At 33.9% G+C, this 22,129-nt stretch overlaps 3 protein-coding genes across 4 annotated transcripts in view; 2 read left to right on the forward strand and 1 right to left on the reverse strand.

Annotated features, from left to right (window-relative positions):
- Positions 1-1,818: 1,818 nt before the first annotated feature.
- LOC115441466 lies at positions 1,819-14,911 on the forward strand. Of its 2 annotated transcripts, none has more exons than XM_030166269.2 (6): positions 1,819-2,174; positions 2,276-2,401; positions 2,559-2,978; positions 3,071-3,127; positions 9,987-10,111; positions 11,527-14,911. In XM_030166269.2, exons 2-6 carry the CDS (start codon positions 2,350-2,352, stop codon positions 11,782-11,784), a joined length of 912 nt encoding a protein of 303 aa, XP_030022129.1. In that variant the 5' UTR covers positions 1,819-2,174; positions 2,276-2,349; the 3' UTR covers positions 11,785-14,911. The 2 variants fall into 2 exon arrangements, with proteins under 2 accessions (XP_030022129.1, XP_030022128.1); XM_030166268.2 differs by having other exon boundaries at positions 1,823-2,174; positions 2,276-2,488.
- Positions 14,912-15,803: 892 nt separating this feature from the next.
- On the forward strand, positions 15,804-19,531 carry LOC115441479 (28S ribosomal protein S31, mitochondrial). The gene is made up of 6 exons (XM_030166288.2): positions 15,804-15,888; positions 15,960-16,228; positions 16,442-16,565; positions 16,936-17,115; positions 17,555-17,778; positions 18,805-19,531. Exons 1-6 carry the CDS (start codon positions 15,878-15,880, stop codon positions 19,065-19,067), a joined length of 1,071 nt encoding a protein of 356 aa, XP_030022148.1. The 5' UTR covers positions 15,804-15,877; the 3' UTR covers positions 19,068-19,531.
- LOC115441480 (glucose-6-phosphate 1-epimerase) overlaps positions 19,529-22,129 on the reverse strand; it is a 40,139-nt gene continuing 37,538 nt past the window's right edge. Inside the window, exon 8 of the mRNA XM_030166290.2 lies at positions 19,529-22,114. Within this exon, the coding sequence (XP_030022150.1) occupies positions 22,106-22,114 (9 nt within the window). The 3' untranslated portion in view covers positions 19,529-22,105. The remainder of the gene's footprint in view (positions 22,115-22,129) is intronic.

The following is a 22,129-nucleotide window of genomic DNA, read 5'->3' on the forward strand; positions in this document are numbered from 1 at the left end:
TAATCATTTGCTAGGCAAACCAGTTGCTTTAAACATAATGGGTCCTCGATTACTAGACACCTACCTACTTAAAAACGCAAAGATCCTGTCCACTGTGAGTACTTCCATTCACATACTTAAATATTGCATTTTCATTCGCCTAACATCTTACGCCGTCCCTGTAGGTTGTGATATAGCCGTCGCGAAAATATTCAGGGTAACCACGAGGCGAAATGTAAGCAGCTGGTGCAGTGGTGCACATTCCAGTTTGACGAACGTTTCCCAAAGTAATTGCACGGATACGTAACGTGGGTAGTTTTATATATATTTTTAGCTTGCACTTTTAGAGTTGCGTTTCAAAACCGAGTTTAGTTCGTTCATCAATCACTTTAAATCAGCACTGAATTAGGAATAACTAAAAAAAATCAAAAAGAGGATATTCGACCTTTAGAATGGGGCAGAACGTTCTATATCGTCTGTCTAAATAATCATTGCCGTTTGAGTTTTTGCGATAAATTCTTGACCGATACATTCTTTTGATAATAAATCTAACGAACTACTTTAATTTTTTTATTCGTATATAAATCTTTACATATTAGAAAAAAGTCTTCCACCCGGTCTGTCTATCTGTCTGAATGCGATAAGGAATCTCAGAAATATTAGAACTAATTTTCAAACGGTTTTCAAAAATGGATGGAATGATTTACGAAGGAAGCTTTACGTGTATTTAAAAGTCATTGAAGTTTTGAACGGCATTATAATATATTCTCTGTTACCCGTGAAAAGCCCGGACGGGTAGCGACCAGTAATTAGCGAATTACTTATAATTTACGACTCAATAAGATTAGTTGTCCACGTTCTCAATTTGTGTTTGTAATTTTCAGAATCGTTGCTGTTCCCTGCTGTATATAAAGACACGATGTTAGGTCGCCAAGCTCGGGTCATGAACGCGTTTACTTGGGAAAGATTAAGATTTTGTGTACCATTGACAAATGCGTGCAGACAAATGTGGTTATACTAAACCGACCATATTACTTCTTTTTTATGTTACAGTAATATTATACTTACATGTGTACTGGTACAATGACACAACATTCTATTTGTTATCGCTACAATAATTTATACCACTTCAATTGCAAAGGCGGTTCGGGTAAATCCCTAATTTTCAGTCGCGGTTGCCCCACCCGCCTGGTTGAAAGTATTTTCCGAAATAATGATCCCACTGCAAAGTGTATTTTACCGAGCTATTAAAATATAGCATAATATTATTCGTTCTCCAGATTAAAGGTTAACTTAGAAGGTCGGTACCTATTTCAACAAAATAAACCGTGATAAAAATACGAAAGAAACGAACAAAAAAATAAATGAACTTTTTTTTAATTATAGACAATAGTAATACTTACCTTACGCATAATAATATTTGTAACTATAAATAATATTACCTACCTAATTAATTATTGATATTGTTTCGAGAGTTACCCATATCATCATAGTACAAAAACTGAGACCAGGTTTATGTAATAAAAATGCCAATAAATAAATGAATTGAAACGCTAAGAATTAGTCATTATTATTATAAATATAATATGTACCTAAGTAATCAGACAAAGAATAAAATTAATTGAGGGATAATTTCGAATATTGTAGGGAATATAAATTAATCAACATACAGGTAAATACTGGCAAAAAAATACAAAAACAAGTATCTAATATAATTAAATACCTAAAATACAGTAACAACGTAAACATACGTGCTTTCTTAGTAAGACTTCAGCCTTCCAAGTATTCGCTGAACAAGCGAATATCCTATGATTTGGGTACACATAAAACGGATAAGGCCGTTGCTGTGCCATTTGAAAGTCGTCTAGCGTCTAGTGCTGAACAATCCTGCGCTAATCTTAGCATCGCGGATTCGCGTCATTCCGCATTCAGGCCTTCGCAGTACCGGCGCATACGCTCGCTGACAGTGAGCTCAGTTCGAATTTGGCGGGCAGTCAGTAGCGGTCAAGCAACGCACGCGCCCTTGACGAAGTCGCCCGAACATAGCGAACGGCCGAAAAGTTCGCTTGTTTTGTTTACTTACTGTTTTATTTTTTATTGAACTCCTACGTCTAGTGATAATGTGTATAAGTTTGTATTATCTTTAAGTGAAAACATACGTAAAAACAAATCGGTGTAAACTGGAGCACGTATTGGTATGTAAATATGTCGTATTTTTTATCGTACCGTGGTTATCAATATGCGGTCGGCGCATGTGGCGGCGCAAACTTATTAAAGCTTTTCATGCTTTGTTTAGAATTGACGACGCCCAGACTGACGGTGGTACGAGCCGCGTATCGTATATACATTTACTACCGAGCGTAAACAATAATGGACGGAGAAAGAAAAATAAACTTATGCGAAGGTGTCCCGTTGAACTCAGGTGCGGCGAACATATTTTTAAATACAAGTAAAACAAGAGACTCTAAATTAAATTCACACGATGGGACAGTCATACATTTAAAAACAGGTGACTATTGAAACAATATACGAAATATTTTAATGTGAGCGTGTTAATAACGTGTTATTTTTCATTGTAGAAAAACCGTCCGACTTGGGTTTGCATATAAACACGACATTCTCAGTGGCGTCTTCCAAGAAAATAAAGCTTTTGTTCGTGTTAAATTTTTTACTGAGCGTTATTTGCATGGCGATCAGTTGTTCCATCGCATTTTACTATTGGAATGAAATGATCTCTATGAGAAGACAACTAGACGGGTTAAAGGACCATATGATTCAAAACCTGAGCCATGATAAACAAAGCGAGTTTGTGGCACCGCCAAGGCCGGTAGCTGAGGCGCGAAGGGCGCGCATGGAGACCTACAGCGACGACCCAGCACAAAAGACACGAAAGTACTATGTGGAAAATTTCGGAGATGACATGTTACTGGTAGATTCTAAGAAGAAACACTCAAACAAAGATATTGACTCAGCACTTGATTTACCCTTCCAAAACAAAGGTTTGTTAACATTCATACAATTACTTGTACCATAAAAAATGTAATACTTATTAATATATATTTTATAATAATATTTTTGTTTGAAATTCCAGAGTTGCTGATAGCCCAGTTCAATGGTGCCAGACATGAGCTCAATCTGGGGAAAGAATGTGAGTACACACTGATAAGTGTGTTTTTTTTTAATATAAATATTAATGAACCAGTATTTTAAATATACATGCATGTGCTATATAGCCAAAATACGTTACATTATGTCATGACCTTTTGATAGGAATTAACAAAGATGCAGACTATTTTCCTTGTGTTTATATTATTATTCTGGCTCAATACCAGTTCTATAGCCACTTAATGTTAAATTGAGAAATATTCCAGCCACATAAAAACTATAGTTATTAATAGATATATTATGTTATAGCTTTATTAATGACATTAGATAAAACTTATACTCTTGGCTGGTAGAATTAGTTATAACCGACTATGGTTTTAGTAATAATACTGAGTGGTCACAAACCTTTGTTTCTCTAAATTTTGTAAAAGATTACTTTAAGCTTGGTAGTTTCCAAATATGTAATAAGAGCTAAAGGTTTTAAGCATTCATATATCATAGATAATAAGATAATATTAGAGAAAATATGTATTCACTGTCACATTTGTTGATTTGTTTTATCTAAGTATATGATTAAATCTTCTATAGAAAACATAAATAATATTTGTGTATTTGTACAAAGAAACAAAATATATATAGGTACTCAAACATTGAATAAATCAGTATTAGGTAACTTTACATGATACTAACATATTTCTAGCATCTACTTAAATAGGCACACAATTATTCAAGTTTTTTTTATTTATGAAAAAAAAGCTACGTTGAGAAATGGTAATTTAATATTTGTTGTAAGTTAAGGATTTAGTTATCAGTATGTATAATAAAAATTACAAATAATTCTCATAATAATAATATCTGTACCTTTAAGCATATGTTATATGTAAAACATTTAAAAAATACTTTGAAATGAAAACTTTTACCATATTTTATAACAATAGGGTCCATACACAAATTTTTAAATGAGACACTAAGGAAAAGTTTTAAATAAAATAAAAAAGTTAAGTATAAAGTGCCTGAAACTGTATTCATAAACAAGACTTAGATATTCATAATTCATTTTTAATATGGCAGCTCATTGTTTGAAACAGTAATTAGGATCTTGAAAATGTCCAATTCGCAGTCGCGTTGCCCACGCTTTAAGACTTTTTACATTTTACTGTCGCTAAAATAAATTCAAAATACTGTTATAGTGCTATTTTTCTATTTTTATTTTTAATAATTGAACAAATTGTTCGTGCCTCGTAGTTATTCCACTCTTTGTTAGAAGCTCATTATTATTGACTAAACACTATTGGCATTTGTCTGACTAATCATTGGCCTACTCCTCGATATTACATAATTAACATAACTATCTAATTATACATCATATTTAAACAATGATATTACCACAAATGTAGAATAACTCTTATCCCAAGGTCGTAAGAGCGCTATTTACGCAATGTAAGCCGGATCGCAACCATATAAAATATGTGATTGAAATGATAATTTGTATGTGTCACAGGATGTGTTTTAGTATTTGCATTGTCTGTTAAGTGATGAACAATTTTGAACCCTATCTGGTGTGCTTAAAATATAGGTTTAATGTAAAAAGCTCATGTAAGAAAATAGTAGATACCAAGATGGAGAAGATTCCACTAGTAAGATAATCTCGTTCAATTAAGGAGCCAGACAACGTTAGATATTTCCTTTTGTATAGTATTATCGTATGCATTCATTAACAGCCTCCTAAGCTTGGTTATCATTTAGACAATGTTTGCACACAAACTTACTATGTTGTGGTCTGTAGTAGTGTATGATAGTAAATATGTTATATTTATAACTACAAAATATATGACAAAGATTTTTTTATATAGTTTTAAATTATGAATTAAAATGTAGAGTCTTCATCTCAACTCCTTTATATAAACAAGTTCGTGAAAATATTGAGATGTTTGTTAGAAGTAAACACAGAAACCGCGAAACGAATTTGGATACAATTTGGCACACGGATAAACAATGTCCTGGATTAACATTTAGGCTCCATTTAACCCGGCAATTTACTCGCGTAGGAAACATTTGTATTTTTGAGTAAATTTTTTTAAACAGGTGTCGCTAGCGTCGTATATATATATATATGGATCGTAACAGAGATTTAAAAAATCTTTGATTTTTACTTTGCTTATATCTTAAGTTGCTTTTTAAAAAAAAAACGGACAAGCGAGATAGTAATAATATAATAATAAATAAAACAATAATATCAGCCCTGTATTATATACTTGCCCACTGCTGAGCACGGGCCTCCTCTACTACTGAGAGGAATTATGCCTTAGTCCATCACGCTAGCCTAGTGCGGATTGGTAGACTTCACACACCTTCGACATTCTTAGAGAATTTCTTAAGTATGCAGGTTTCCTCACGATGTTTTCCTTCACCGTTAAAGCGAACGATAAATTCGCAAAGAATACACACATGATTTTTTAGAAAAGTCAGAGGTGTGTGCCCTCGGGATTTGAACCTGCGGACATTCGTCTTGGCAGTCCGTTCCACACCCAACTAGGCTATCGCCGCTAAGATAGATGAGATAATAATAAAGTATCAAAATATATAATAATATCAGCCCTGTATTATATACTTGCCCACTGCTGAGCACGGGCCTCCTCTATTACGGAGAAGGATTAGGCCTTAGTCCACCACGCTGGCCTAGTGCGGATTGGTAGACTTCACACACCCTCGAAATTCCTATAGAGAACTTCTCAGGTATGCAGGTTTACTCACGATGTTTTCCTTCACCGTTAAAGCAAGCGATAATTCACAAAGAATACACACATAATTTATTAGAAAAATCAGAGGTGTGTGCCCTTGGGATTTGAACCTGCGGACATTCGTCTCGGCAGTCCGTTCCACAACCAAAATATATAAGTAAATATAAATACTTGGTAAATTTCATAATTCTATAACAACGGGGAAGTACCCCGATGGCTTTAATTCCCGTGTGAAATGGCAAAATATGCGACACAAACGATCATATCTTTCGATCGTATTGACTTAAAAGTTTAATTTTGTCACAGCCGAAAGAAACCTTAGACCCTGATTATTTAATATAAATTTCAACTTAATACCTCTACGCGTTCCTGAGAAAAATGTTCTAGATCGATAAACGGACAATAAAGTAATGCCATAAGGGCTACTTTCGAGTTACAAACTCTAAAAGTACTGAAATAGAAGCCATATTAGCTACTTTTATTTGTGAAAATGGGCTACCTTTGGGTTATAAAACATTAAAAGTACGGAGGTATTCCCTACTTTTATTTATAAGTACAGAGGCAACTTTTCTTAGAGGAAAGGTCTTTCACAAAGGTACAGCCGAGATCTATAGTTAGTATTCTTTAAAAAAATAATCTAAATATGCCGATATAACGACCAGGATCGTACCATCCGAGATACCCAGGACATACCTAACCGGAAACAACAAACCGTATCGCTGTAGTAGTACTGTTAGTACTGGCTCAAATTCATACATTATAACTTAAGTGTAAACATTGTCATATTTAAACATACGTACAGTTCTCATTAAGTAGTTAGATAATTTGCTTCCGATTTCCTATCGTAAAAAGCGTTTTATAAACATTCCTACAATGTTAATTAGTGATAGAGATATTGGACTACTTTTATTGTAGAAACATCTGAATTATTAATAGAACGCTTAGAAAATAAACAAAACACGCACACTCGCGCCTTTTATCCCCAAAGCCATAGGCGCAATTGGTGCACCCATTTTGTGCTGTACGTATTCCGTCTCATAATGTAGGGTAGGCGGAGGCGCAACTGTGCACCCACTTTCCTTATGCGTATTCAGTCCCATGATGGGATATTGGGCGAGCCTATCGCCACATTGGACGCAAATTCTAGACTCCGGACTGATACTGAGTAGAAAAATCCAATGTCAGTTTGTCCAACCCGGCGTGCGGACCCTAGAACACTGCAGTTGTAACGTAGTACATTTACGCCACCGATATATATTAAAATTGTATACTTAAGCCTCATATTTAACAACGGGGTAGGCACTGTCTATGTTAGTTATTTCATAACAGATGACTTACCAAAGGTTAATTCCCGTTTAGGTAATTCTTCAAAACCTACTTAAATTTGATGTGTAATAACAAATAGCGTTTCTGACGGTATCCAATACTTGAGTATTAACATCATCTCTTAAAACTAGTGGATCCAAGACCTTATTTACATGCTGATAAAGTTCATGTGACTAACACTGAATGAAAGGATGCAGGACCCGAAGACTTTGTAATATGCTGAGGTCCTGGGTTCGATCCCCGCGTCGGGCAAAGTGTTATTGGGTTTTTCTACCCAGTATCACACCGGAGTTTGGAATTCGTGCCCGATATAGCATAGGCTTGCCCCCTATCAAATGATAGCATAGAATACGCATTGCAAAAAGTGGTTGCACCAGTTGCGCCTCTGCCTACACCTTCAGTGATAAGGCGTGAGTATTTAGAGTGGTATTATCTTGTTCTATAGTACTTAACGACAAAAACATACTCATTTACCAAGAATTACTTATAGCACAAAGAAAGTGTTGATAAGTTGTAATTACATCACGTATGATTAACTCGATATTGCATAGTTGTCTAACGAAGCATAAGCAAGTACTGATAAAGGGTGGGAAAAGAATTTACTGTGTGGAGGATCTCTCGTCTTTAACAGTCTGGGTAGGTACCGCCATGTCTATTTCTCGCCAAGTGCTGTACAACTTTTTTTTTTTTTTTTTTATACTTGTACTACAAAGTGTCCCCACTGCTCCTGATGGTAAGTGGAGTGGGGTCCAATAGACTGTCGACTGACGAGAGATGATTACCGCTCGGCAGTCACACAATCATTTTCTCCCGACGTTTCAAGGACAGCCTTCAGTCAGGCGGATTTAAGACGTGCACCTGAATCTTATTAATGAATATTATGTAAATATATCTCAGAGTGACGAGTGTACGTTCCACGCAGTTTATTTATTCAGAGTCCAGATGGCGTTGCTAGTTTCTTGCACCTACCCCGAGGTAAAGGACTTGCTCGTCTGTAGTCATTAAAAAAATCTGCGCGTAAATAACGTCATTGCAGTTAAGGTTATAAAGAGTTTAGGTATAAAACAAAGTTTGATTTTATGTTTTTTAGAACATTTAAATAAAAGCTTGTTTTTTGCTTTTAAATCCTTTTTAGTTATTAAAATTTAGTAGCAAGATTTGACGCGAATGATTCGACCCCAAAATCATAATCTGCGACTCTTAAAACCCGAGGACATCAAAATTTCAAACCGATTGGACCAACTAATTTATTGGTCACCATTTGTGTTCCGCTGTTGGCACGCCTAAATGCCGAAACGGGCAATTTGTGCGCGTACCTTTATAATGCATGGAGTGAATTTATGAACAAATATAAATACACTAATAATTAATATTCGTCTATTTGATATTTACAATCTAAAGGACTCAATTATATCGATTTAAGATTTAATCGATTTGAGATGTTTATAGTTTATACTTATGCTATAAACTCAGACATTCTCCTTGTTATACAAATGCCACAGCGGTACGGTGCACTGCTAAATAATCCGATTTTATGTCTCTGAACTGAAGGTGAAAGAAATCTCGCTTATTTTGCATCTCTACTATTTTCAGAAAGGAAAATACAAAATGTAATCAAATAATGCCTTTTCAAATATATATTTTTTGGTTCAATTCTGTCAATTTCGCTAAAGTTAATAAAGATCATTAAAATGTGGGTAGATTTTTTAAAATATATTTTATCGTTCTTGAATTATGGTACTGAGGCTATACTCAACGTGTGGTCCCACCGATGTTTTGCAAACAGCTCACCCGCCATATTCTTGTTTGTTTTTTTTTTTTGTACAACTTAACTTTATAAACTCAATAAGAATAAAATCATTCAGTTAATCGTAAACACTACTTTTTATTAAAATGCATTTTAATTAGCTTTTTTAATTCCTAAATAGGTCAGTGATTTTCGCGTTGTAGCCCGAAGCACTATAACTAAGACGCCTTAGTGGTACGTATAAAAAGGTTATGTACGCCTCGAACAGAGGGATAGCTATTCATCCTGCCGCTCTTGAATTTCAACGGACTAAAGCAGAATAAGCTTTTTTCTAACACGACGTTCCCAGCGTTTATTTGTCCATATATTTTTATGTGGCTAATATGTTATGTACGCTATATCTATTTTTGCCGCCAAGCAGCAATGTGTAGTCACTGTTGTGTTCCAGTTTGAAGGACATTGTAGCCAGTGTAACTACAGGACATAATGAGACTTAACATCTCATGACTCAGAGTGGCGAGCGTAGTGGAATACCAAACAATACTTTGTAATTCAAAGTATTGAATGGTGTTTCTACTGTTGATGGGCGGACGTATCGCTTACCATCAGGCGAACGACAAGCTCGTCTCGTCATTCAAAGCAATAAATAAATGTACCATTAGGGCGAAAATCAAAAAGGCAGTAACTAATGAATGGAAAATGTTGTCAGTTAGACAATAACTGACACGAGAAAGTCGTAGTGAGTAGTCCGGGCTTGTCCCGATTGTGGTTGTAAATTACTTTTAGGGAATTCCATCTACCCGCAACACTACTACTACTAAACAAGTCATCATAATTTTTATTCCACACTCACATAACATATTTTGTATTTATCACTCACTCTTATATTTTTTTATGTATTCATGTTTTTTAGATATGTATATATAAAAATAAAAAAATAGTTTCAAAATAAAGAAAATAATATTACTATATAGTTGCATTAATATATATTAAAACTAGATTAGGTATGTTTTCTATTCATATCCTAAAATACAAAATTTTACTCGAAAGGTTATTTTAGATTATAGATTTTTTTTCTTTTGTTACAGCCCTGATAGGCCCGTGGGTCCGAGACACCCAGGTGTCATCCAAAAGCAGCTACGATAAAATTGTATTGATTAACGACACCTACGTCACTGTTAAAGAAGAGGGACTGTATTTAATTTATGCACAAGTAAGTAAATTATTTATATTTATGAGTTAAATGCCTACAACGAGGCAATACCTATTACTATTCCTGTTATTAAGAATTAGGGTTGTCACTTTCAAGAATTTCTACAATGTTCTATTTTCATTATAAAATTTTAGTAATTAAAAATAAAGTAAATCCACTGTATTAAAAAATAATACAAACTTTAGACTACCGTCTGTATCTCGGTTGATTGCTCTAAGCCTCTTGTCACACCCCAGTAAATGCAAATATTTCTGTCCACCCTTTTAACAATAGCTTTTTAGTAATAAATATTTTGTGTATGACATGGGAAAAATAACCAACCCTTCATTACACCATAAAACAACATGTGCCAATAATAAGGATAAATTAAACCACAATGTATGATTCAACAAACATCTTACATCATAAACTTGACATAAAAATGTATTTGTGTTATAACATATGTTAGATATATAATAAGACTTATAGTCATAATGCAATCACTACCGAAGTGTGAACCGTTTAATAATCTATGGAACCGTTATCATAAGTACTAGACGCATGTTTAGGAATCATTGGCCATACTTTATTTAAAACTAGCGACCCGCCCCGGCCTCGCACGGGTGCAATATTTCTCCACTATTTAATGGATGTTATTATACATATAAACCTTCCTCTTGAATCACTCTATCTATTAAAAAAAACCGCATCAAAATTCGTTATGTAGTTTTAAAGATTTAAGCATACATAGGGACAGAGAAACCGACTTTGTTTTATACTATGTAGTGAAGAATTATTATCCCTACAAAACTTGCATACCATCACTCATAGTTATAGCTTTTATAAATTATGGCGGCAACAAAAAAATGGCATAACATTAAATTTTACGTCTAGAATTTTTAAAAAAAAATTTGAATCCCTAAAAAAAATGTAGTAGTCAAAAATGGTCACAGAATTTCAGTTATACATTGGATTCATTGTCGCGCGTGACACCTCGTATTGCAAGCAAACCGCACGTTGATAATATGAAATGTGTCAAATGAAAACAATTCGAACTCTCAATGTTATTCATTTGGTGTGTAAACGGCTTTGTACGCGTTTTTACCATAACTTCTAGAACCGCTTATCGTTTTAATATATTCTCTTTGGTTTTAATGCGCAGAGCGGGGAATATTACAACCGTACAATTACTCAATGTGTAACCGCGGTTAGCCGCTCACAACGTGATGCTCGCTAGACTAGTCCTAACAATGTGCAAACTTAAACATGACCTCACAGATTAGCGGCTTTCGACAGGCACGTATTCAGAATTACGTTTAGGCGGACAATTACTGGGGGTCGCGACTTAAATCAAATAGAGTAATATTTTTTTAACTCCTTATTTTAGTTAAAACTAGTAGATTTGTATAGCTCTACTATTAAAAACTTGTTTCCAGGTGGTGTATTTAACGAAAGTGCCTACGGTTTTCTACATATGGGCGGTTCATCATGACGCGGAACGGTTGCTGGCCGTATGCGCAAGCGGGGACGATTCGAGCGGCCGCACGCCCGCCAAGTCTCAGATATCGTGCTCCGCCCAGGCCTTCGCGCGTCTCCAACCCGGCGACACCATCAACCTTGCCCAACGAGACCCCAACAGAACCGTATGGCTCCGACCTGGCTACTCATTCTTCGGTTTAATTAAACTTTCCTAAATTGGCTGTGATTTGCATATCAGCGGCGGTGGAAATTGTCGCGGTGAGTCAAAAATATAAAGCTTGACTTTGTAGTTTAGTGAGGTGCATAGCACTTGAAGACTTGGTGTACATTTGAAGGCTGTAAAATAGTAAGGATCGTAGATTTGTAGAAAAATGTCAGACTACTGATCAGTTTGGTACTATGGGCCTATAACTCGCCAATTTATACTTTTTGTATCCATCGCCGTTAATTTAAGGGTAGTGTGTGTGTTGGTTTTTCCTAAACAAAATAAAGTATGTATTGCCGGTGGTAAGAAATGGTGCTAATATTGTAATTGGAGTCGGTGAGACTTTATTGTTTGTATTGAGTGTGCCATAATGTACATAGGGACCTTTAAATATAAAATATACATCACATTGTACTTATGTCCACTTCTCATAATATGTAAACTAATGAAATATAAACTTTATTGTAATCCCCAAAACTAGTTATTAGGGAACGTTCGTATCCGTTATAAAAACTATTTAGCAAAAATAAACCCGCTTACATTGCTCGTGTTTTAAGAAGTTCTCAGTGACACATGTATAATGTTAAATTATTTTTGATTTAGGTGGTTTTATTTTTGTTAACAAATTTATTTTTTTGGAAGAGATAGACCCAAACAGCACGTGGCAGAAAAAAAAATTCGAAATGCTATTTAATTTTGCGAATTGAGTTCCCCTCATCATCTACCAATTCGAGTGTATTATACCAATATAATTAAAATGGTAACATTTTGGAGCTATAAAAAAAATAACGCAAAAAGAATTTTCACAATAAGTCCATAATTGTCGGAGAAATAAGTGAACATACATAAAAATGTGTTTCATATAGTTGAACATAAAACCTCCTTTATTGAAGGTGAAAAATTGATCTCACTGTCGGTCGAAGAGTATCCCACAAGTGTAATGTTTATTTATGACGCGGGATGATATGTTGAATGTATTTAGTGTAGTATACTCCGCCCTAAAATGCTAGCCACCTCTTGCAATATACCAACGATAGGAGACGGATATTCGTGCCGCAACAAACAATGTTTCTAAAGTGTATTCATAAATACATGCATAAACAAAGTACCATTATTATACAGGAAGTTGCCCAAGAGAGCAGAAACTAGGGGAATTATTTAATAAGTGTGTAGATATTTGTTTACATTTGTGGTACTAGGTTTTTGATTTGGCTATGTGACGTCGATGACATATCTGCCACACAACAGGAGATACCTAGCATTTGTGTGCAAACCTTATAAAGTTACGTCTTTGCTCAGATGCATTATTTGCATTTATTTTACATTTATAATTATACAATAATTATTATACGCAATATACTTTGCGACCATAAAATTACTTAATTGTATTCAGTAGTTGTTAAGATTTATTTTTTGGTTAAACAGTGAAGTTTGTGTTGATATTATTAGCCTTAGATGGCATTTTAAAATATGAATTGACATAGGTCTACTATGTGTTGATGCAAGATTTGCGCCCATTTGTTAATTAATATGTCTGTCTAGACACTAATTTTATTAGACAAAACGTGCTTCCACTTAATTTTTATTATGTTCAAGGATATTTTTTAGGAACTAGCCCGATTCTAGATAGATATTTATACAGGGTGTATTTTTGAGACGGGGAAGCGAGGTTAATTCCTGACTTTAAAAGTACTCAAACCTCTTACGATCCCCCATACAGTCTTCTGCTTCTTATAGGCAACATAATCGGTTGGCATAAAAAAAGTTTTTGCAAAAATCTCCCATTTTCTTGTTGACTGCGCATTTATTTCAAAATTTATCAATGCAGATCTTAGTTTCTTCAAAAATTATGGACAATCACTTAAGAAAAAATTTTCTTGTTGCTACAGCGTAAGATAGCTGCCCCATTTCAGAAATCAACCCTGTGTAATAACAAGTAACTCTCAGTTTGTCTTGGTGCTGAATTGTTAAGTGATAAGTAGTATACTATAAGTATATGTGATGCAGTCATGTAAATAAGTTTAGTTTTGTTTAATAGTAGTGTTAATAAATTTGGTGATCTTAAAATTAATACTATGATATGTACGTATTCACTATAAAACATACAAATGTGGCAACTTTACACAAGAATGAGCTCAAAAGCAAATTCTGTTCTGAAAAATTATTCATTTTATAAAAGCAGATATAAAACACCAATTATTTAGAAGCCACATAAATCTAAGACTTATATTGCTGCGTTAGAATATATTTTTGTTTGTGGCTCAGTGTAGTGGAACCATTTTGTGAAGTATCTGGAGTTAATTGTAATAAACGGCCGTCGCATCTTGACCGTTGCCATTAAATTGTATTCTACTGCACAATTTAAAGCTTAAAAATAGTTGCATTTCTTTTTAAACTGCAACACTTGTGTTGTACATGTTTTATAAATTTTGATAATATTTTTGTTAAAAAATCCAAATAAGCTTAAAGCAAAAAATTGATTTTGTCTTAATCAAAACTGGTCAAAATTGCTTAACTGCACTTAATATTAAGCAAAAAAAATGTCGATCAACAAGAGGCAAAAGCATCTCCAGACGGTCGGCACAGTTATACCGGCCTGCCTAATAGCTTCTTCACGGTCCGCTTGAACTTTTTCGTGGTATCGGATCGGTAATCGGTAGTAATAAAAGACATAGTTCATAACACAATTTTATGATAATCTTTGAAATATATTTTGAAGTTGGATGGGTGGGTCATGACTCCCATAAACTGCAACCTGGTTACACAAACAATTGCAATAGTCTTGAACACTATAACGACCATAGACACCTCTGAACAGCCTTTCGAACTTTACTTATTACTTATACTTTTAATTTGTGCGATAGTTGCCACGTACTTGAATATAATGTATAATTTAGATTTTTCAAGCATTTGAAGCCATTTATAAATATACGATGCAATTAGGAGTAAAAATATTTATATTAAGTCAAAATGTGGTATCATTAGTGATAATATTATGTTTAATAATTATAATGTAGTATTTAACATTTGTACAGTGATACATAAACCAGTGCCTATTAATCACATAGTGTGTTTGTAATATGTTTGTCATATCTTTGTGTGTTTACACTCAATTAATAAAACGCCTTATGAATAAATGTCTTTTTATTATGAATAATCTAATTTATAGTTTCTACCTTTAATAACTACTTATACAGTTTAAAATATTTTCTGTGATAGAATGTCTCGGTGACTCGCGCTGTACAACACGGATAACGGGTTCAAATCCCGGGTTCGGCAGTGATATTGGGGTTTTCTATTCTATCAGCCCAGGGCCAATTTGTGCGCGATATGGCCATAGATTCTCCTATCACGTCGTGAGACGGAAAACAGAACGGAAATGTAAGTTCCCAGGTTGCAACTCTGTCTACCCTTCAACGATACGGGGGTGACGTGTGTTCATTTTATTCAGAATTATAATCTCGCTGATGCCGACAATATTCAAGTTTTTACCTAAATAAACTCTACTCATTGTTACCTTCTCATATACGTGCTACTATTATCTATTATGATACTATTGAGTATTACATTTTATTATAACGCCGTCGAATGATTTTAGGCATTATAACAATGCAAATGCATATTACCTATAATCTAATCTCTACTGATCATCATTTGCATTACGTAATGTAATAAAAATAAGTTTTATTACTGAAAAAAAATGAATAACACGTCTTATACATACAATCATCGTTTTTATATAAATATATATTTTTTTTTATTCTCGGGAAACATAGAGAACGATGTTATTTGCAAACACACGCGTATAAAAACAAGCTAACAATTTGTGAAAACAATATGTAATAAAGTTTTTACATAGCACATAAAGTAGGTGCACGAAAAAAAAAGCTATTTATGCAGATGTCTTATATACCTATAGTTATAAAGAGACACATAAAATATCGATGTTTGGGAATATTTAATTTTATTTGGTGAAACAAGTCTGTATGTTTCACCCCATCTTATTTGACACATTATAACATATGCGTGAAACAAAACTTCGTTTTATAACCTCAAAAACCAGCTTTTAAGATTCTAAACAATATTTATTTTTATAAATAAAAATGTTAACCAGGTTCGTTGTTTATGTCGAAAATTGAATTAAAGTAGAGTTATTGTACTTATAAAAACTTTTATATTTTCCAGACTTCGTTTAAAACGGGACTTTAGAGTAATCATTCGATATTTCTCGGATAAACCTACCGATAATGGTAAAACTCCAGAAATTAGCCCTAAATCCCAAGAACAAAGTAACAAAAAAGATGTAGCGACGGAAAAGATACAGGAACTTTTAAAGAGTATGATGGCACAACCCACAATAGACGAGGCGGAGTACAGAGAAAAGTTCGCTACTGCGCCAGGAAGACCCCGGAGACCGAAAGACGACGAAATTGAAGTTAAAACGGAGAAGATAGGTAAAATAATATCGTAATAACTATCTTTTATACTGAACTATTAGAATTTTGCGTACTGAAATGTACACCTGCTTAATTTAATCAGATTTATTTAACCAATATTGACTAATGGCTATTTTTATGTGTATTATTTATATAGGTATCTATAGTCAATTTGTACATCCGTAATTTCAATACAAATTATATGAAAGGCTATAATAAAATGTGTTTCAGAGGAGAGTATAACAAAGGCAGCCGGTGATGTAGCTCAAGCAATCGGAGGCAACGTCAAACAAACTGAAGCAGAGCTACTGTCCAAGATCCTTGGCAAAATTAATCAGTCATCCACTTCTCTTAGGTAACTGTTTCATTGGGTCCATGTAATAATTATCAAATCCATTTTAGTGAAAAAGTACTTAATTTTTGTTTACTAACCCTGGAACTTAAAATATAACTATTGCTTTTGTAAAAAAAAGATTAAAAAAACAAAAATCTTCAAATTGAGAATCCCCTTTTTTTAAGTAGATTAAATATAAATTTATGAACTCATTTTACTTATATTTGCTGTTCCTATTCTTAACATTTTTATTTTTGTAATGCTTTTTTTTTCTTAATTAATGCAGTGTCTTAGTTCTTTACCATCACCAATTTTTTTCCACATAATAGTTTAGCGAAAGAAATGGTAATTAAATTATATAATTCAAATATTATTCCCCAAAATGTTTCAGTGATCTACTGATTGGCATGAAGGTGGATCGAAGCAAAGATAGTGATGATAAACTTCAAACTCAAACCAGAGGGCAGCAAGTGAAGCGACTGGTCAGCAGTGCTAAAGCAGAGGTCCAGGCCACACGGTACAACCAGAGGAAGAAAAAACCTACAGCCCCAGAAACAGCACCACCAAGAAGGTAAATTATAATGTGTATCAGTAGCGAAGCGTCCATACAAACCGATTCCTACCGGCTTCCCTTTTAGGTTTATTTCTGATCATCTTAGTTTTTGTTAAATTGGGCGCTGCCATGTTAACTAAGGCTAAATTCTTTTTGCCTCGGATTACCTTCGCCACTGATGTGTATGAATAGAGACATATAAAATACATACATTTAATATACATAAAAAATAAGTGGTGGTTATTTTATGTATGCATTGAAGCCTGATTATTTTATTTTTTTAACAAAAATATTTTACACTGATATTACCTTTTGCATGGCTGCTCAAGTCAACATCTTATCGTAATGGTCACTTCCACATATTATAATATAGTATGGTGATTGTAAATCCTTTAACAAAATATGCATTCTTGCATGTTTCTATAAGAACCATAATTCATTACATACATATTCACAGTGCCCTCCCTCAACCAATGAGTATAAACATCTTCAGTGGAAAGCCACTGGGTATTTTCAAAGTAAATGAACAAAACTACGGAACAACATTGGAAATGTGGGAGAACTTGAAGCAAAGAGAATTGACTCTCGCCACAATGCAACCACCCACCAACTATTTTGAGAAAATGATTCTTTGGACAGAACAGGGAAAAGTGTGGAAGTTCCCCATTGATAATGAACAAGGTAAAGGAAACACTACAGAAATTGCTTATTATGTTTGTAGTTAATCTACACTAATATTGTAAAACTGAAGAGCTTTATTGTTTGTTTTTCGATTAGTAATCTCTTAAACTACTAAATCGATTTTCACAAACAGGAAGCTACATTACTCCTAATTGCTATAGGCTACTTTTTGTTTGAGAAGCACATTCTCATGTAGGAAGCAGCAGATAAAAGCTAGTTATTTAATTTAATTTACTGCTTCCTCAGTTCTAACGAACAAACTTAAGATCATAAGTCCAAGTATATTTCAAAGTTTAAGGTGTATAAGAGTCAATTGTTTTGCTCAGAATAATTGAAATCTAAAATTATAACATACAGGATCATTTTGACATTGCGTTACTTAAATGAAACTTATCTACTTATAAATAACACTTGACAATAAGTTACTTGAGCCGTAGATGTATAATAAAAAAGTCTAACTTTCGAACCAAATAAATATTAATTAAAAGTAATTTTAATTCCATGCGCCAATGCTACTACTACTACTGCTCTAAGAGAATTCGTCGCAGCGACAACGTCATACTTTCAATCAGAAATACACTCATTCACATGCTATATTTGTATTAAACTACAAAATGATAACAAAATTCTGAAATGATTTTAGGCACAATGTCAGAAAAGGTGAAGACGAGTATGTGGTTTCATTTATTTATTTATTTATTTATTAACACTTTGTACACATGGTATACAGGCGGACTTAATGCCATGGGCATTCTCTCCCAGTCAACCTTGGAGTGGTGTAGAGAGGACGGAGGTAGGTGTATAATAAAAGAAGTGAAAAACAAATAAGAAGAGAAATAGTAAACAAATGTAATTAAAACATACTCGCATATATAAATATATAGATTTATACATTTAGTAACACTATGTCAAAATGACCCTGTATAATAAGTGTTATTTGGAATCTGTCTTTTCTTATATACTTTGTACTGCAATTGTTGCACTATTCTCCTGGAGATGCGAAATAAATAGTAATCTTATTTCCAGGACTGGACGAAGAGAAAAGTGTCCATTTTTCAGAACATATTTTCATAGACTCCCACCTTGAAGACTGGTGTCCCAAGAGAGGTCCCATCAGACATTTCATGGAGCTGGTCTGCACAGGTCTGTCAAAGAATCCCTTCTACACAGTCCAAGAGAAGAGAGATCACATCACATGGTACAGGGAATATTTCGAGTCCAAAAAGGATTTACTCATGGAAGTTGGTGCATGGGATGTTCAACCAAGTGAAGCTAATGCAGAAAAATAGTGTTGATTAATTAACGCGTAGCTATGTGTAGTAATATTCTTGTTTATTGTTTTTAATTGATTATTATACAAGTTCTCTATGATGAAAAAGATTCCTGAGAGCATGCGAGTTGCTAAACTTCAAACATGGTCATATCTATGGTTACTAAAATTCCAAAAACGCACAAATTCAATCAGGGAAGTGGTTAAGTTTGTACCAAAATAATAAATAGCGGTCGTTTTTGTACTGTTTAAATCTGGTGTGAATAAGTTTATATTTATAGACTTATGTATTTCAAGCTTTTAAACATCAAAATTACTAAAATCAAAACTGACTGAAGATGGCCATGTCTGAAATGAAATGACTCATATGCTGTTGTATAAAGTTTAATCGATATCTGAACATAAACTATGTACAGTTCAGCCAGAAAACAAAACGTCATTGCATTTTACATTGTAAAGGTAGAAAATAAAACACAAATATTATTTTACTTCATTTTATTGCACCTATGGAAGTACACTTCGTTGCATTTTCGATGTTTGAGAGTCACTATGTTATCCTACTGTTTATTCTAAGTCCCATATACATCCGGATATGATAATCACGTTCCGCTTACAACTATGAAATACAGAGAAGAGTAAAAACTTTATATTCCATATCTACTAAAGAGAGCGATTATCGAATGTATATTACATGCTGTACCTTAGAGGTATATGACATAGATATGACGAATTACTTTGGAACCAGCGGATATACGATTTCGCTAGAAGGCAGTTTTTGTTCCAAGTTGCTAAGTTAATGTCCTAAAGTAACAAGGCTGGACTCTATTTGGGCCTTAGGGGCCATTACCCCCTTGTATATCCGCCGTGATTGGAATGCAAGTCTTGTTATTCAGAAACATCCTGAGTAGTCTGAGGTTCCAAGAACTACGTAATTCAAAAATCTTGGATGTACAACAAAATCTAGGAGTTTTCAATGTATTGCATTGCAGTCCCATTTGACGACAAAATCTTAGAGTTCAAACGTATTGATTACTATGAAAATATACCTCTGGTACAGAATTATTACAAGTGGTCGACGCGAACGACCGTCTTATTACATTACCTATGCCCAATCGTTAAACAAGGAACTCGTTACATCTAAGTACATACTCTTACAATATCGTATACGTTAAAAGCCTCCAAAAATGTTCCGAATTAACAAAAAATATAAAAAAAACAATTTACAAATGTGAACGAGCGAATATGTACACGAGATTACTTCCGTACGTTATTGTTTAGAATAAAGCAATACAAGAATTACAGAGGCTTTTAATTCCAAATACGGGCGCGATACAAACACATAGAAAAGGATATCGTAATTATTTGATCGTTTACAGCTACAATACAAGGAACTGAGCACAAACCAGATGTTAAAAAATCACACCTAACGGGTGTTCCAAAAAGTCAAATTCGTTTCGTTGCGTATAAAACTTATGAGTAAGCTTAGTTAAAACAATAAGTTAAATAAAACAAGTGGCCTGAGTATTTCGTGCTAAGTTTATGTTATTAAAAAAAATTAAATTAATCTATAACTTGAAAAATATTCCATAACGTCTTCTTATAAGTTGGAATGTGTTATATTGTGAGTGGCAAATCTAAAACATCTACAGTATATAGTGTGAATTTTATTTAAAGTTTTTTTACGCACTACGATCAAATTATTCATTTTAGTGATACGTTTTGTATAAAAATGTCAGAGATCGTAGCGACAATGCCTTTTTACAATCGTTAACGCTAACTATACGTTTGGGAATTACGTATCCTAGCGAGAATTATCGTTAGGATAATTCCCATACATTTTTTTTTCTATTGGAGTCAATGACTGTAAAAGCCATTTTGGCTACGGTCTCTGAAATTACTCTTAAACATGAGGCCTTAAAGAATATTGTACTTTTTGTCAGTAAATGGAATGATGCATAACATACTTTTGATAAAATCACAAACCTTAAAAACATAACACTAACTGGAATGCAAAACTGTGTATAATTGTGCGTAAACATACGGTACATAGAAAACAAAACAGATCAATTGTAACAAGAAACAGCGGAAGACAGAGTAAAGCTAGATTTTAGTACTAATTTAAATTGCTAAAAATTTTAAACGCGAGGGAAGTTATATTCCATATTAATTTATGTAGAGTTTATTCGCTATAGTCAACATAAAGTTACAAAGAAGCAACTGCCTTATTATGCTGCCAAGACGGGAAGACGTACATAATTTCTTCAATTGATTTATTTATCTAGTTTTATGAAATTTTGTTGACCACAGCACCTATAACCTTAGTCTATGATGCCGCTAGATATGTCTAAACTACAATGGCCCAGCATGTAGCTAACCCATTATTTAATTATGAAAAAAAAAAGAATAACGTAAAAGCAAATATGAAGGCGGAAACCAGAAAATCTACACCAATATGATCAACTGATCGATTCAAAAACCATACATTATGCGTGTCTATTACTAGACATTGTTTCAAGGAGCGATACCTGTTTGCTCCGAAGGTCGATGATAAAGGTCAACTGTCAGTCAAACATGACATACATGGACGTCAAATCGTGTGCATACTCATTTACCATTAGCCGATTTTTTCATCACCTTAAGGATATATTCGTAAATATATTTTGAATATAATTACTGGGTATATGTGCGGAAATTAACTAATGAACAGGACCGTAATCAGGTTTTGGATGGGGGGTCATTTATCGAATTGTTAATCTTATTTCGTATCGATTAAATCATTCACGTTGTACACGCTCTCCAACATAACACACAAAACAAGAAAAAAGTGTACGCAATTTTGGTTAATGATAATAAATTGATATTTATTAACAATTATACATAACTCTACAGTTATTTATTACACGGGACCGGTATACCCGGACGTTGTGACGCGACTGTACAATGTACTGCATTGTATTTTAAGAGCCCAACTAAAGTATTGTCTCGCTATTACTGGATACCTCGCAAATTGACTTCGCTCGACGTGGACGGCTGCGTGTGAAATGTGGCGCCATCCACCTACATCACCTGAAATAACAATGC

Source organism: Manduca sexta, chromosome 25 (assembly GCF_014839805.1).
Source record: "Manduca sexta isolate Smith_Timp_Sample1 chromosome 25, JHU_Msex_v1.0, whole genome shotgun sequence".
Classification (NCBI taxonomy): Eukaryota; Metazoa; Arthropoda; class Insecta; order Lepidoptera; family Sphingidae; genus Manduca; species Manduca sexta.